Genomic DNA, 17354 nt, shown 5'->3' with positions numbered 1-17354 from the left:
GCCTCCTCGGCTCACCTCGCTGACGCCGGCCGTGAGGCGGGTGCGCGGCGCGCATGCGCGCGGCCGTGAGGCGGTGAGGGGCGGGCGGCGGGGCGGGGCCGGGAGCGGCGCCATAAGAGGCGTGCCGCCGCTGCCTCCTTAGCGTTGCTGTGCGCCGCGTCGGGCTCGGGCCGAGGGGCTGAGGTGTTGTTGCTGCCGTTTGGTTGCAGCAATGGGTTCCCGGGCTTCTACGCTGCTTCGGGATGAGGAGATTGAAGAGATCAAGAAGGAGACGGGCTGTAAGCGTGTGGTGGCGGGAGGTGGCTGCCCTCTGGTTAGGAAGCGTTTGGGCCGGGCTCCCCTCACGGCTCCTGGGATGGGGTTGGGGATGGGAAGGCCGTGGTGCTGCCGCCTGGGCGGGCTGTGGAAGTGCCTGCAGAGGCCCACCCGAGAGTTGGGGTCGTCGCCTGCTTCACGGTGGCTAAAGGCCTTTGCTCTCTCATTGTGTAGTACTTTTTTTTTTTCATTTCTTGAGTGTTAGTTGTGTCGTTACCACTAAAGCTAAGGCTATCGAGGATATAGGGTACCTAGTGTAACTTGTAGAAGTCTTGTATTGAACAACGATAAAGAGAAAAGTAAATTATTGTATTAGCCAACAATTGGGAGAACGTTACTGTAGCTGCCCCTTAAACCCCGTGCTGTGAGGCAGGGCTGTCCCCATCAGCTCGGGCTGCCCTGGGCCCACCCAGACTAGTCTTAGGCCCACCTAGTAATGGGGCACCCGCTGCTTCCACAGTGCCTTACCCACCCTTAGGGTGAGAGGTGATGGTAAATTCAGTGCTAGTTTCCATCTAATCAGAGCAGAGAGGCTGTGATATCATGGTATTGCTCTGCTGTTTGCTTTTTATTCCTGCTGTTCTTTGGCAAATCAGTGTCTCTTAAAGTGTGTTTGTCCTGCTTATGCTTGCTGGTTTTTTCTTTGCTTTCTTTTCAATCAAAATGTTGTATTATATACATTTTAGGTAATAGTTTATTTATGGCAGAGAAATGAGTGGGTCCAGAAAAGGCATACAGGAGAACTAAGGTAGTACTGGCCAATGTATTGGTCAGCTGAGTGAGTTAACATACTTTCCATGATCCTATCCCTATGTCAAGTGAACTTTGTACAGCAGAGCTATGATAAACAGTTGAGCATGTAAAAGTCTGCATTTTATATTCCTTTTAACCACAAAAATCCGTGCTGTGGAGGTGGCCTTGCTATTTAATGTGCTCTTGAAAACACAAATCTGGAACGCTTTTCCAGGAAGTTTGATTCTTTTCCTTCCTGCTACTATTTGATTTATTATTGATTCAGTTTAATTTGTAGAGTTTTATTTCTTGAATGGCTACATAAATTGAGATGGCTGTATAGGCATGACCATATGAGCTATAAACCTTTCAAACTCTAGTTGCCCTCTAAATGCTTTCCTTAATTACCTGTGTTATGGGTTAAAGAAGGTTTAAGATCTATGGCTTGAATTTACCTAATTTCTGTGTTTTATTACTCTGTTTTATCTGTTGTAAAATGCGGTTTGGTTAATGGAGTATTACAGATATTCTCTGACTCATGCTTGCTTGTGAGCTGTCATAAAGTGCCTCTTAACTTTATCAAATTCTTTTTTTTTTCTTCCTCCCTCCAGTCTGTACATGGAGTCTAAGAATGCATTTTTCTCTGCCTTTTCTACTTTTGTAGGTAGATTCCACCAAACTGTAGAACTGTTACATGCTTCACACAGGTGCAAATACTTACATGAGGTACAAGATAGGAGAAATACAGAACTCTGAAGTTATCTGGAACAAAGTCTGTAGGAAGAATACTATAATAGTATTACTAAACAGACTAGGTGATCATTTGCTAGAAACTTGATGCTAATGATACTTAACTTGTTAAAGAGTTTGAGAAAGGGACTTCTTGAAATAAGTTTTTTGGCAGTACTGCTTGCCACTCATGGACTGGTGTGGTAAGTTCTCTGAATGATTCTGTTTTAGCTTCCTTGAGAAAAATGTCTGTTCCGGTTTGTCTGGAGTAAGTACAAAAGAGCAAACCTAACATTTAACTTATTGGAATTAATTCAGCAATCCTTGTGATTGAATTTTACATAGCACAAAACTGAACAGCTGATAATACTAACACTGTGTTAGTGTTTCTTAGTTGAACAGATTAAAAAGCTATCTTCAGGGGAACTTAAAACAGTCTTTCACAAGCCATACAATGACACTCAAAATCTCTTGAATGAAATTTTAAATTCATATTGCAGTTCTGTATTATATTTTCCCTTATGTTGTGATGGAACACACTAGCATAGTGAGTTCAGAAACATCTGCAAAGGCAGTGCTTCCAGGAACTGGGGACAGATGTGCCCATTAAGACTTATGCTTACTGGCAGATAATCTCCAGTTTGAGAGAAAAATACTTTGTCATTTCAGTAATCGCTATTAAAAACACGTAAGGTGTGCAAGATGCTTCTTAACATTCTTGCAAGCTCTTTGGAAAGCCATTGGAATGTAACAGTGTTCAAACCCTTTGGTTCATATTCTTTGTTTCCGTGCTTTGAAGCTGCTCACCTAAGGATTAATAATAAACTCACATTTATGTGAGAGTTTAGGAGAATTATTCCAGTGGTAAGAGGTGATGGGTTTTCTTACAGTTATTTACATGTTTAGGAGCTATGTTTTCATATACCATGGAATAAAGGTAGTGTCACTGCTAAGAATGCTTTAAAAAAAGTGAACCCTGAATCTGCAGTGCTCTTCCAGGTTTGATCTTTTTTTTTCCTCTGGATATATCACATTTTTTGATATATTTAGAAATGGATAAATACTGTATGCTTATATGATTTTGTGCTAGTGTTTTGGTCATGTTTCAGCATATCTACCTACTAAAAACATTCTGATTATTTTAGCAAAAGTAAAATAGAAGATAAAGCTGCTCTTTTAGAGGGCTTGACTTAAACTTCAGTAACACCTTATTGAGAGTATTATAGTTAAAGTCATGGTTTCAAGTAGCTTTGTCTTAGTTTTTGTTTATAAGAAGCAGTGGTAAGTTGTAAACCTTGTTCTGGTTTTCTTTTGGTCAGCAGAGGATTCTTTTGCCTGAGGAAACTTTGAAAATCATCCGATGCTGCAGCTTTCATGAAGGTTGAGAAATAGGAAATTAAGAAAGAGTGCAGTGCTGGATCTGAATCATATTCCTTTGTTATATTGCTTTGATATGCTGTTTATCCAGTATGGTAGTAACAAACACCTTGTCTTCTGTCAATATGTGCCAATCATGTTCTGCTATGGAGATGTTCCAAAAATGGAGTTGGGTACTCTGACTTGAAAATGGTAGATGGATGAGTTGAAAGTTTTTTACCAAAGGTGTAACCTCAGGATACTCACTTCGTAATCTATTGTTATGATGGCATGTATAATATCTAAAACAGTAAAAAGTAGATGTTAGAAGTCTTGAAAATAGTATTATCTACTTCTGTGTGTGTGTTGCTTAACTTGAAATTGAGCAAGCTGCCCTATTTGATGGGAGAGAAGTTGCCTTATGTGGATCTGAGCAAGTTGCCCAACCCAGTGCGAAGAATGAAGGTTGCTTAGGAGACATGAAAAAGAACAGCTGTTGGCAGGTCATCCTAGAAGAGGGAGCAGTTGAACCTAAACAAATAGACTGGAGAAATAACAGACCTGATAAAGAAAAAAAATTACCTCAGTTGTTACTGATCAGACAAGTGCTGTGCAACCTGTTCCCAAATAAATTTTGTATGTGGGCTGGTAAAGGCTTTTAAAACAATTCAATCCAAACATTGCAGCATGTGCTAGTTCAACAGTGGATGGAATCACACCTTTACTGAGCAAACATTACAGCTCAATTCAGTCTCATTTCATGTACTCACTAACTTGGTTTGAGGGAGCTCTGAAGAGCCAACATATTCTGTCAGTTTTATATGAATTAATATTCTAGATAGATTCCCACCTGTTCTAACCATGGACTCCTCTTAAAGAGCTGGATGTCTGGTACCTTTGGAATGCCTAATATTTCGGTAATGTTGATGCTGTTGTACTAAATTTAACAAGTGGCCTTGGAATATCTCTTGTAAATTGCAGGTTTCATCTGCAGTGATTTTTCTTTTTTCTTCTTTCTGCTTGCTTTGTGTTCTAGTCCACTCTTGAACCTCTTCAGAAGTTTACTTTTCAGTTCTGAACTCATTGTCCCAGAAGCCTGCAACATACTTTAGTGAACCACAAAATGAATAAACTGTTTAGATTCAGACAATCCTATAAAGGGAAAAAAAGTGATCAGGTGTCAAGCCTAGTCACTTTCTAGAAGCAGAGAAACAACATGAAAAGACTGGTGAAGGCTGTTGTTGAGATAATTTCCAGCAAGAAAAGAAATAAAGAAAATACACTGGAGCCGTGATTCAAATCTCCTGTCAGAGCAGTTTGGTGCAGTGTGCTGTGTACTCCTGTAAGGAATCACTGACATGCTCTTTTTTTTTTTTTCTTTCTTCAGTCTCCCACAGTCAGATCACTCGCCTGTATAGTCGCTTCACCAGCCTAGACAAAGGAGAAAATGGCACTCTTAGGTAGGTACTGACACTGATTTGTCTATTTCTGTTGATATGTCTGTAATGGTGGCTTGCTGTTGCAGGATGTGTGTACATGTTTTTACCATTTGGTGACTCACTGAGAAATCTGATTGCTGGACTGAATAAAGGTACTCTAAATAACTGTTATCTTTATTGTAGAGCTGAAGGTTTGTAGTAATTAATCCAGGAAAGCTCAGAGTTGATATTCAGGGTTTAACAACATGTTTAGAAGTGTTGAACCATATTTTTTTTTGATTGTCACTTATAGTATAAGCTGCTTCTAGTTCATAGACAATTATTAAAAGAACTGTTCCAGTAAGTTGTCTTTGTCCTGACTTTCAAAAGAAAGATAAGTTGAGAGCATGAACTTCTAATTATTTATGATGCCTTATGTCTTTAATAACAAGTGTCTGCTAATATGCTCAAAAATAATGTGAAAGTGCAGGAACTAAATCAGTGACTAAACAAGTTCTCATTTGATTCTTTTTTTTTCTTTGTAGTGGCTAACAAGTACAAGATGTTCCAAAGCTATACAAAAGTGAACTGATTAGTTGCAGTCTATAGTGGTTTCACACTAGTTGGTAGCTCTGCTCTACCTTGCTGTTTTCTTGCTCCTCTTCAACAGAATGGGGAGAGAAAATGTGATGAAAAGGCTTATAGTTTGTTTCTCTCACTTTCTCACTCCTCTTTAACAGCTGCTGTTGTGCAGTGTTTTTTCCCTGGTCTTAATTATGCTCTAATAGTTGTAAACAGTGTTGCACGCTGCCTCAGATTTGGCCTTTGATAGATCCTTTTTTGAGCTGGTTGGAGCTGGCTCTTACCTAACATGAGGTAGATGCTGTGCTTTGCTACTTGCCAAAAGAATGAACAAAAAAGGAATCTGACCTGTTTACAGACAGGTTTTGCTTCACATCACTGTACAGCCACATATGCTGGAACCAGTGCAAAAGGAAGCTTGAGATGATGCAGGAAAGAGCAGGAAGAGGAAAGAGACCTCGTAACATTGTGTACTGGTCTGGTGGGAATGGGATTAATTTTCTTCATAGCTATTCTGTTGCTGCCAAACCCAGCAAACATAGATTCAAGGATCACCTGGGGTTTTTCCACGATCTGATCTTGCAAAGTGTGGCTCTAGAATGGCCTATAAAGCTAGACCTACCTATGGACTTGTCTAGATATAAAACTACTTCCTGCCACTTACTTCCATGACTCATGCAATTCCTTAAGGTGCCACCAATTGCCAACTTCTCAGTTAACATTTAAGTTGTGCTGTCCTGTTGTGTAAACAGGACTAAGTGATTAGTTTTGGTTAAAAGTACACTTCATCCCTGTTTGGTTTGTGTAGATGTTTTTAACCTGACTCCAGTCATTTGAACTGTACTGCAAGTACGTGGACTGACATAGTTGAAGGAATGGCAAAATGGAGTGTGGGAGTGGAAACAGTTGTCATGGGAGGGGAGGGAACTTCTTCAGTGACAGGACAGGCTTAAGCAGATGTGTCATAAACTGTAATGCAGGCTATTGTGTCAAACAGACTAGGTGATAATCTATGGGTTAAAATCCTACTGATGTCTCAATGGAATTACTTGGAGTGAATACTAACAGCATCTTCAAAATCTGCATGTGGATTTTGTCTTTGCTGGCTAAAGATGATGGCACCCAGAACAGTCCAGCACGTTTGGAACCTGGATTTATGCACATACTTTCTCAGTTCCTCCCTTTGACTTCTATGAACTCAGTTGGTGAATTTAAAGTTTTTTAAATGTCAAAGTGATCGTATTAAATTTGTGTAAGAGGAATAGTTAAATATTCTGTGAATGATTCATATTACTCAGTGGTTGGTTTCATAGAGTTAAATACCAGGAGATGTTTAACTTTCTGTGTTGATAATCACATGGTATTTAGGAAAGTGAAATTCATTTGGAAAAATCATCAGATGTGCAAACTGTGCTCTTAACTTGCAGTCTTGGCCCCTGAGCATGGCCATCTCCCCGCCATGGCTGTCTTAGAGGGGCATTCAGATTTTGAAACCTGTTATGGCACTCACAATATGTGGAAGCAGTCATTAAGTTTAAGTAATGGAAAAGTATTTCCTGAAAAACAGTGCTGGGGTAGTGGGTCAGAAGCTTAGAAAGCATGGCTTCTGAAATACTGATCAAAGAACTTCTGGGTAAGCAAGAAGTTATTGTGCTTACTGCTATCAGCTGATTTTGAATGAATGTTGTTTTCCTCCCCCTCCTACCCCTTAATCTTCTGATTACAACTTCAGCAACTGGTGAAATGCTGTCAGTTCTTTAGAAGTGTGGAGAAAACATGATATCTTTCTGTTTTCTTAAACAAAATTGCCAAACTGACTTGTGCCATATGAATGAAAACAGGGTGTAAAAGCCAGGGTAGCTGTTCTTGTTTTTTTATTTTAATATTGTGGTAAGGAGCCTCTCATATGGAGTCAACTTCTGTACTGGGGAAATTACATGTTAAACACTTCAAAAGTATTTTTTGCTCTAAAGCAATTGGTCTAGCCTGGAAAGTTGGGAGGCAGAGAAGGCAAGTGTTCTGAAAGCTGATGTTAGAATAGACATACTGTGCTACTTATGCAAATTCTGCACTTAAAAATGTTGATCCCAAGATCCCCAAGAGACTGTGTCTCTTGGAGAACTTTGAGAAAGCCTTTGGTGCTGAGAGAAGGGTAATGAGCTATCAGGGCCATCTACTGACCTTTGTCAGTGAGCTGAATCAGTTCAGACCGAGGAAGTTTTAGGCTTGTTCTTAATAGTTCAAACTTTTAGTGCATGCATGCATTAAAAACAGTGTATGAGCTAGTTCTCTGAGTATGGAGTTCTTTGCCTTTGCTTATGAGATTGTGAAGGATTTCTAGCTTTGTTTAAAATTGGCAAAGCAGGCAGCATATGGTTTTGGATCAGTGAATGATAGGTTACTATAATAGTTTATGCTTCTGTCCTTGACTGTGCATTCCTTTATTTGTACTGCTTTCTATCACTTTTTTTCTAACCATCTTTACTTTTGGCATTCTTTGCCTAAAGTTTATAAAGCAATTATTCCCCAGTTCAGAAACTTTTTCAATCTTTGTGTAAGGATGGAGTTAGATGAGATGGCTGGCATGGATATTAAAAGAGAATGATCACTCTTCGTCACTTCACCATGCTCTCAGCACGTCTGTTAGCTGTGATGGTATTTGCAAACAGAAGCAGCTCTGATTAACTGATGAGAATTGGGAGAATGGAGAAGAGGAAGGTGGGGAGCTTTCCTTTTTGTTAATGAGGTGCTTTAGACCATCAGGCTGTCTGATGAATGTTAAAGCTGATGTTAATGGGGAAGAGAACAATAAAATGTCTTTTCAGTAGTAACCTGTTAAATCTGGCTACGTTGCTATTTAATCTACTTCAGATTATATCCTTTTAATTTTTTTCTAGAAGTTTAAGCATTTCTTATTGTCTTCACAATCTGGGCATCTCTTCCTCTTTTACTGTTTTACTTTACTTCACCCACTCATTTTGAAGTAAAAGGGCAGACAGCCAGAAATAATGGAAGGAAAATAAAGAGTCCAGTCTTAAAATTCAGAATTTCCTTGCTGCAAACTATGAATTCTCTGGCATACATACAAAACATTCAGTCTTCATAATAACATGCAGCTAAAGGTTGCTTTGCATGTTATGTTTAAGCAAGGGTTTAGTAGCATCTGGGCCCTGGAAATAGCCATGTGAAAAGAGCCTGTTGCTATGTCACCAAAACAGAAGAAGCAGAGGGCATCTGATTTCCTGTAAGCTCCAGCCTCAGCCGCAGGAAGTTGGCCCCAAATGACTGCGGGAAGTTTTCCTTTATGGAGTGGAGGATAACTTGCATTTTGCATTCATTTACTTTTATGGCTGTTAAAGCTATTTCAATTATAACCACTCACTCAGTAATGTTCTCTTTACAAGCAAAAATGGTCTACTGCAATCCTGATAATGACAGGACAAATAGATTTGAAACCTGGGGAGTTATTTGTGGTTAATTGTTAATCTCCTGCTATAAAGTGGAACTGGAGGTTGGAATGCTGAGTGTAAATTGAGGCTTGATACTAAGAAATAGTGATGTGCAAGTAGAAGACTTCTAAGCATTAAGATTTTTGTCTTGAATGGAATCTGAGAGCAGTTGCTGCTTTTTGATTCTAAATTCTATCATTGAAGCATGTTGCTGAAATATTGTTTCTGGGGTGCACATTTTCCACATCACTGCTTCTCCTGCCTGAGTCATTAATGCACGCTCTACCCTTCAGCTATAGCTTGAAAAGGTAACAGTCCTGAAGGGTAGGGTAACAAGTTGATTGTGTTATGCAGATGGTGACTTTGCCAATTAAAAATAATACCTGGTCAGAGTAGATGTAGATTTAAAAATATGATCAGGTCATTCTGTTAGAAGGTCAAACAGTTTTAGCCATGTTGTAACAGATGTACTATAATTGGGACTAACAGTGCTGTGGTGTAACTAAGTACTAGGAATACTTCAGAGTTCATTTGCAGTCAGAACATCTTGCTTGATCTTTCTCTGACCTTCTTCCTCCTGTTTTTAAGATCACACTGATATTAAAGAGGTCAGTATACTTAAGTAGGTTTGTTCTCCTTTGCTTTCCTCTGCCAGATTCTTTAGTGCAAACTTGTTGCTGACTCACTTTTGTGAGGGTGGTTTTTTAAAGTAGCACGTTCTGAATGACTGAAAGCTTGACTCAAACCAGAAATAGCAGAATTGCATTTGACTTGAAGGGAACAGCCAGTATTTCTAGAGATCAGGCAGTAACTGTTAAGTTATGCACACGGACAGAATAGGCTGGGATTGGGGGGCCGATTTTGTGGGTTTTGTTTGTTTTTGTAGCCTTAATGTGTTGCTGTTATTGTACTTTAAAGCCCAGATGACCATGAAATGTATCTTGTACTAATGAACTGCTGTGCTTTATTGTAGTGAAAAAACCTTTGTTTCTGGAGGTATTCACAGAGAATTGCTTAGTGAGTCTGCCTTGACCACAATGGGATTATTCCACTTTCCTGTCAAGGAGATACTGTTAGGCTGGAAGAAAAAGTTGTCAGGGCAACTTTAATGATACAATGGACCCTGTTTTTATGATCATACTGACATGAATACATTATTTTAGATCAGCATAGATTTTGTCTTCTAGTTCAGGAAAGCTGTATCAATATAAGCATAGCTGAGCATTTACTAGCTATGTGCTTGTATATAATCATGAACAGAAGGGAGAATGGTTTACAAGAGCAGTGAATCTTGGCGATGAATTGGTGAAGCTGCATCTAGTACACAGGCTAGGACTAAACTTTCTGTTTTAAAGTAGAAATGCTTCTTAGTGGGAGATTAAAAAAAAGAATAAAAGAAATTTGGCATTCATCATGTAGGAATTTCTTTTGTGAAACTAAACTGTACAGATCACCTGCAAGTATATGCGGAGGAGCATAGCATGATACTGTCCTAGAATCTGGACTGAACTAGTCTGGAGAAATCATTGTGAGATGTAGCTTCAGAATATGTAGTTAAAGAAGTTTACTTTTCCTTCTAAACCATTTCAGAAGTTTTCCATCCTTAAACTGAGAACTAGTGAGCACTGTTTCTAGGATTGCTTCTAGCACAAATAGTGTTAGCATCTCAATGCCTATGAAGCAGTTTTTTCTCCTGTGACTTGCGTGCTTGTTTATACAGACTTGTTGTGTTCTTGCTTTGCTTAGCCGTGAAGACTTCCAGCGGATTCCGGAGCTTGCCATAAATCCTCTGGGAGACCGAATTATCAATGCATTTTTTTCAGAAGGGTGAGTTCCAACCGCCTGAATTGGTGAATAGTCACAAAATGTAGTTTGTTAGGAGCTCTAATAGGAGCGAAGAGATGATGGTTAAAGCACAGAATTTGAATTCAGTGTTAACTGAACATCTCAAACTTCTCCTAGTCATGTTGGTATGTTGCTTCTTCTGTATGTTTTCATTACATAATAAGAGACTCTTGTTTCTCTCACAAGAGTTTTATATGCTTTGAGTGATGAGATTTGCCTGCATGTCACTGTTGTCCATTCTTCTTGCTATGCTCCTTTTTAAGAGGGTCAAGGGCATGGACTTTGATTCTTAAAGCAAACTTGCAGCAGTAATACCTTATGTAAAGTAGTATTGCAGTTAACAAATTCAATTTTTTGAACTGAATTTTTTAACAAATTCAGCTTTTTTGCCTTCTAAGTGTGCCTTTGTTAACAGATCAACTTCTGCTTTCTAATTTCCATCATACTGAAGCTGTAGCTTGTGACACTTGCAACTTGAATCCAAAGAGACAGTGAGATTTCCAGTGTTGTAGGCCAGGATTCAGATCAGTAAGATATACTGCTAGACTTGGGTGTAGTTGCAGGATAACTTAGGCAAGGGCAAAGGGTGAAAACTTGAATTTAAATACCACTTGTAGGCAAAGAGGGGAGTAGGCCTGTAACAAGACTTCTTGCAGGTTTTTTCCCCTCATGTCACACTTCACTCCTTGCAGAAGTATGATCCCAGGTTACAGCTGCACAGAGCTGGTTTTAATCACAGGTTGCTAAACCCCAGAGAGATAGGAATTAAGAATTTCCATGGTATGGACACTTGAGACATTCTTACTGTTTTTTATTGAAATAAAAATCCCATGTGAACTGTGCTGGAGCTGACTGGCTAAAATGCTTGTGCAGAGAGGACCAAGTGAATTTCCGTGGATTCATGAGGACACTAGCCCACTTCCGGCCCATAGAAGATAATGAAAAGAGCAAAGACCAGAATGGACCTGAACCACTGAATAGCCGAAGTAACAAGCTCCACTGTAAGAAATGTGAAACTTCTATTAGAAGCAATTCATATTCTTTTCTTTCTCTGAGAAGAGAGCAGAGGTGTTAAGTATTTACTACACAGTCTTTTTGTGTGGAATGATATCCTATAATAACCTGTTTTTTAAATGAACTTGCAGTCTTGCATGTCCAGAATGTCAGTAGTCAACCTATATTTGTGTAAAGTTTGATAGAATTGTTTGAATCTTAAGTTCATATGTCTTTTCCTGAAGGTTTCATAGCAAGTGTTTAAAAATGGTTTGCAATGATTATTTCATATTTAGAAGTCATGTTTTGTACATGAATGGGCTTTTCTTTTTCTTTCTCCAGTCTTCTGTGTAGTAGAGTGCTTACTGAATGCACTAGGCTACGCTTCCTGGAGCACTTAAAAGTTGTTAATTTCAGCTAAAGTATAGTTGTAGATAGTGAACAAATGTTAAATAAATAAATGGCTGGCTCTGAAGTTAAAGCACTGAATATATCTTAGCGCCACTGTGGCTCAGGGCTTTAAAGAAATAACTCTGCAGGTAGAATACTTCTGAAACTGCTGAGTACTTAAGGATGTACTTAATGTTTCTCACTTCTTGGCAATAATATTCCTGGATGTGGTAATAACTTTTCATGCAACAGAACATGAGTTGTGTAGCGAATCAAAATTCTACCTTAATTATCTTAAAATGATTTATAATGAGCTATTATTAGTTTTGTAGGTAATTGTCAGAAAGAAAAAGAATGGCACTTGAATTCAGTACTATTTTTCTCTCCCTGCAGTTGCTTTTCGGTTATATGATCTAGATAAAGATGAAAAGATTTCCAGGGATGAGCTTCTTCAGGTAAATAACTTGAGATGACTTCAGATGATTCCATCATCTGACATTTCACACCATTTGGAATGAAGAGGGGTGTTGGTAACAGTCTTAATGAAGTTCTTGCAGGAATTTGTGGCTATTTGTTATCTAAAGCTTTAAACCAGAGGTACATGAAACCTTAACCTCATTTTGTAGCCCAGACTGTTTTATCAGACCAGGGATTCTAGATTTGGTTTTAAACTACAGTGTTAGGCTCAATAAGATCTTACTAGAAATGAATCCTAAAAGGAAGGCCTTTTTGGTTAGGATGCTTAAAAATCCAACAAATAAACTAAAGCCCCATAAGAGCATCTTCAGGGGTGCTTTTAGCTTAGGAGACGTTGCTGGGGTGAATACAATCATTTTGGTTGTCTTTGTCCTCACTAAGTAGAACAAAACTTAGTGTAAATGCAGTGAAGACTAGCAAAGATAATCAAAGTTCATCAGTGGCTGCATGTATTTAAGCTAAGCTTGAGCTAGGAGTAATTGCATACTACTAATCCTGGGAAATAGACATGGCAATTTGTGGTTCTTTATGTAGGACAAGGTTTTGCTTTTGACTGAAACTGCCCACTTTCAATCTGTGCAGAAGATGCTTTACTAAATGTTAGGGAGTAATGACTGCTATCACTTGTGCATATACTTAGAAAATTCCTGTAGGAAGCATTTTGAACAGTAGACACTCAAATCAAGTATCCATATATTTTTGTGGGGAAAAATTAGAAGCATTGGAACGAAGTGTTATTCTTTTCTGGTTTTGGAAGTTTGAGTTTGTTTGTTTGTTTTTTACTACTTCTGTGCCTTTCAGCTGCTTAGTGAAAAAGCTGGCTGAAGAAGAAAGCTTTCTTTCCTGGAATCCCTTATATAAAGAACCAATAATAATAGTAATAATAAAATCTACCCAAAATGTCTAGAAGTATTTCCATGGAGATCTTTGGGTTGTCTAGGTCTTGACTTAAAAGAACAGCATGCATGAGAAACAGCATTAAGAATACTTGTGGTTTTATACCACTCATGATTTAAAAAAAACAAAGCAGGGACTTGTATACATTACAGGTGTTACGGATGATGGTTGGTGTCAACATCTCAGATGAGCAACTTGGCAGCATTGCTGACAGGACAATCCAGGAAGCTGATCAGGATGGGGATTGTGCCATCTCCTTTGCAGAGTTTGTAAAGGTTAGTAAATTACATACTTAAGTAAATGGAACTGCAGTAAACAAACAAATCATTCAGACTTAAATGCACATGGAAAAATAAATTATTCAAGTATTCTACCTGCATTTGGCTTATTAGGACAGATTTTTTTAAGATATTATTGTGCAAATAATTAGTCTGTATGTTTCTCTAGCATGAGCTACAGCACTGAACATACTGCAGAATGTTCATCTCTTGCTAAGACTACTTCAGGCATCAGATCCTGCATGAAACTTATCTCTTAGAGTAAGGTGTTTAATGTAACAGGGACAAGAGCTTAAAAATTAGAGATAGCAATATACTCCTAAAACTAATGAGGCAATAGAGATTTTTAATGCACCAAACAATGTAATATTACTGTTATAAGTGCTGATTCTACACAAATAGGCTGACTACTAGTTAACAGCAAAGTAATTCTGCTATAGTTGTGTTGATTTGGTTTCACTTGTGTATTTTATCTGTTACACAACTAAGTATATACTAATATACAAACTTCTAGCAGTAGTCCTGTTAATTGTCTTCTGATGGTTGTCAGAAATAGCTAGTTGCAAGGAGCCATTATGTAGTCAGCAGAAAAAAGTGGTCCTGCCAAGTAACAGTTTTTAACCTAGCAGGGTGGGATTGATGACAGGAACTAGACTCATCCTGGATGTGAACAAAGATGAAACGATGCAGCACAGACAAGCTGCAATGTGGGAAATGCTTACTAGGATCAGGTGCTAGAGATATAAAACCCCCCTTCCTTCGAGAGATTTAAAACAACTGCTTGAGGCCTTAAACGACTTGATCTAGCTGGCCCTGCTATAAGTACTGTCTGAGAGAGGTGAACTAAATGACCTCTGGGAATCTCTTAGAACATAACTTACTCTAAATTCAGCTTTAAAATAGTCTGCTGTGCTCTTTATTTTATTCAACTGCTTGTGCCCCTTTTTCTAGTCCATTTTTGTTTTCTCACCATGCATTCTTATACAGTCTACTTTTAAGAATAGTTCAGCCCTCTCTGGGCTATTGGTGTCCTGTGTCAGTTGTATTTTAGTTGACCTCCTTCTTCAGGTTTAAACAGCTGGAGTTTCTTTCTGCAGCAAAACATTGTAGTCTCTAGATGGAAGAATGTCATGCCAAACTGAAGATGCTCCATGTTCCTGCCCATCTTCCTTTTACTTGCAGGAAAGAAGTATGTTGTGTCAATTAACTAAAATAACTATTTCTGGATTTTATTGCAGGTTTTGGAGAAGGTGGATGTAGAGCAGAAAATGAGTATTCGATTTCTTCACTGATGGATGGAGAACCCATTCCTTTCTACCCTTACTATACAATGAATAGAACTTCATTATTTCCTTATCACCTTCCCCCAGAGCGTTGTTACTGGTGCATATAAAATACATCTCCAACCCTTCACTGGTTTGTTCTACCAATGTGAACATTCCCTGTGCATCAGGAACTAAGAGAAATAGCTGCCATGGAACTTGGAAAGGAGTGTTAAAAAGAATCCTTCCGTTTTTAATTTTTAATTCTTCCCTTGTCTTCTTTTGTGTTGCGAGTAAATGTTTCTCCTTCCTGTGTACTGCAGTTTAATCCACAAACTGATTCTTCTGAGCTCTGAATCTGAGAATGGAAAAAAGAAAATGCCACAGAACTGCCTTCTGAAACACTTTTTGGAGACAAGCATCTACTCAAATACTAGGTGTGGTGAGAATTATTCACCTTGGTTTCCAGTAGCAGCTTCACATCAGAGCCATCTCTTTCTTCCTTGGTTGGCTCTTTATGGTTTTTTGTTTTTTCTTCCCTGCTTTCAAATCTTGACTTCTACAAAAAGGTGATATTGTTCTTATGGCATCATTGTAAAACTAGCACAGAATGCATGATAGCAGTCCAGAGGTGTGGTGTGGAGACTTTCTTTTGGGGATTGGCTCACAGTAGGAGAATAGGCACAGTAGGAGAATGCGTGGTGGCGATGGGACACGGTGGTGATGGGACACAGCGGTGTCTTCAAAGGAAATAGGAACTCTGCACTAAGTCACTTAAATTGTTTCTGCATTTGCTGCTGGAATGTTTCTTTCCTATGAGTAACTTCCAGGCTTGACAGCCAGTGGACCATGAAGTACCTTTTCCAGATTGCTTTACTCTAAGATCCCTCTTCCCATTTGAGTGGCTTTGCCTCTGAAGGTGTAAACGTGTTTACCAGCATAGATAATGCAAAAAAACTATTCATGCCAAAAGCTGGGATTTGTCTTTCTGTCACTGCCCCAATAAGTGTCATGAAACATTACTGATTTTTCTTAATTCTAGTGACCTGGACATTAGTGATTATTTGCACTTTCCAATACGGAAGTCCTGGTCTTTTAGATTTGTGTTGATTGTGCTAGATGTATTTATGGAAGGTCGGGCATGCAAATATCTCTTGCAAAGTACATATTAAGAGTTTGAGTACTAGTGATATTTCAGGATATATTTCTAGATAAATCTCTCTGCAATTATTAAAGATAATTATCCTTTCATTTATCTTTCCTTTAATGCAGTTAATATATTTGCTCCTGATCAAAACAGGATGTCGAAAGTACCGAAGGTTCAACAGCAGTGCACTTTTCTGTGGTTAGATTGGTAAATGATCTCACCTAGTTCAGCTGGAGCAACCTGTGCTCTGGGACGACCTTCTGTGAAACCAAAATCCCTAAGAGCTTCTTTATTGAAGAATCAGTTGTTACAGCTGCTCCTTTGTTGTTAATATTTCTATAAATACTGCCAGTCTCCATGTACCCTCGGATGTTCATTCTGTTTTCTTCTTTGTTCCTTGAATCATTTACTTGTGTAAAACAACACGCAGGTCTCTGAAGGATTTCTGGTTTGTTTTAAAGTAAGGAATTGCAAAGCAAAATGCTGTCCTTTGTTTTGCAGAGTGCAGCACAAGTCCTGAAGCAAACAAGAACCTCTGTATGGGGAGGAAGTTTTGACTGTCATGTAAAATAGGGTTGTAATAACGTTAACAAAGTGTTTTTTGGAAGTTGTAAGTGTTGTGATCTGCTTTAAAGTACGTCTTGCTCTTATTTTCTGGCTGTATAGTTGTAACCTACAGTTGTGCCTTATTGTCCCAGTGAGACTGGATATTGTATTTATCAATCCATAAATAAACCTTCCACTGTATTAAAAAACAAACCAAAGCAAAGTACTTCTTTATTGTAACTGGTCATCCTCAGGCTTGAAAAATGAAGTACCGGTGGAATAGTGCTAGCGTGCTTTATGGATGAATTCTTGTAACTTAGTTTGTTTTCAGAGTGCTACCAAAATCCTTCATTCTGCTGCTAGAGTGGAAGAAGGCAGTAGTGCAGAACAGGAGCTCCACAGGAGCACATGTAACGCTACAGTGTGGATTCTGTAAGAACAGGAGCTTTACAGTTGGCCATGTTTCCAAACAAGGTGTATGTGTGTGTTTTGGTGTTTTGTTTTTTCCCTGGGGAAGGATAAAAGCAGAATCTGACTTTGCTATTAGCTGTTTAAATCAATTAGAAGCTGTGTGGGATGCAAAGCAATAGGAAGGTGACCTTAAGCTCGTGGAATTTTGCATCTTCACTGAAGTTTATAGGCCAGTTTCAGAGATGAGCACGGGTTTTCAAGAGGCTGTTTTTATCTTACTTCATGAGAAGCAGCCTTTCTGAGGCTTCCATACAGTACAAAAGCACTATTCTCTAGTTTGGCAGCTCAGGCCGTCTGCAGCTCAGTGTCTTAGTGTTCTACAGCCTATGGATTGGAGTTGTGAATTGAGAGGTGGTACACAAGTTGTACGGAATGGAGATGTTGTGTTTTGTTTAATTTAAAATCTTTCAGAATGAATCCATGCAGATGTCTGCAAAACAAGACAATTAAGGCAATTGGAGGAGGGT

The 17354-nt window shown here is 38.8% G+C and overlaps 1 protein-coding gene across 1 annotated transcript; it reads left to right on the top strand.

The window, feature by feature from the left end:
* The first annotated feature begins 77 nt into the window (after positions 1 to 77).
* On the top strand, positions 78 to 16639 carry CHP1 (calcineurin like EF-hand protein 1). Its single transcript, XM_072338474.1, has 7 exons — positions 78 to 278; positions 4520 to 4592; positions 10328 to 10408; positions 11300 to 11427; positions 12203 to 12264; positions 13336 to 13458; positions 14700 to 16639. The coding sequence occupies exons 1-7, from the start codon at positions 212 to 214 to the stop codon at positions 14751 to 14753; spliced, it is 588 nt and encodes a 195-aa protein (XP_072194575.1). The 5' UTR covers positions 78 to 211; the 3' UTR covers positions 14754 to 16639.
* The last annotated feature ends 715 nt before the right edge of the window (positions 16640 to 17354 follow it).

The sequence above is a fragment of the Excalfactoria chinensis genome, chromosome 5, assembly GCF_039878825.1.
Source record: "Excalfactoria chinensis isolate bCotChi1 chromosome 5, bCotChi1.hap2, whole genome shotgun sequence".
In the NCBI taxonomy this organism is placed as follows: Eukaryota; Metazoa; Chordata; class Aves; order Galliformes; family Phasianidae; genus Excalfactoria; species Excalfactoria chinensis.
The sequence above is the reverse complement of the archived record's forward strand: the minus strand, read 5'-3'. Positions and strand labels throughout refer to the sequence as shown.

Coding starts and splice junctions, on each gene's coding strand:
- CHP1 (XM_072338474.1), top strand. CDS start 212: ATGGGTTCCCGGGCTTCTACGCTGCTTCGGGATGAGGAGATTGAAGAG. Junction 4,593..10,327: donor GGAGAAAATGGCACTCTTAG/GTAGGTACTGAC, acceptor TGCTTTGCTTAG/CCGTGAAGACTTCCAGCGGA. Junction 12,265..13,335: donor CCAGGGATGAGCTTCTTCAG/GTAAATAACTTG, acceptor TATACATTACAG/GTGTTACGGATGATGGTTGG.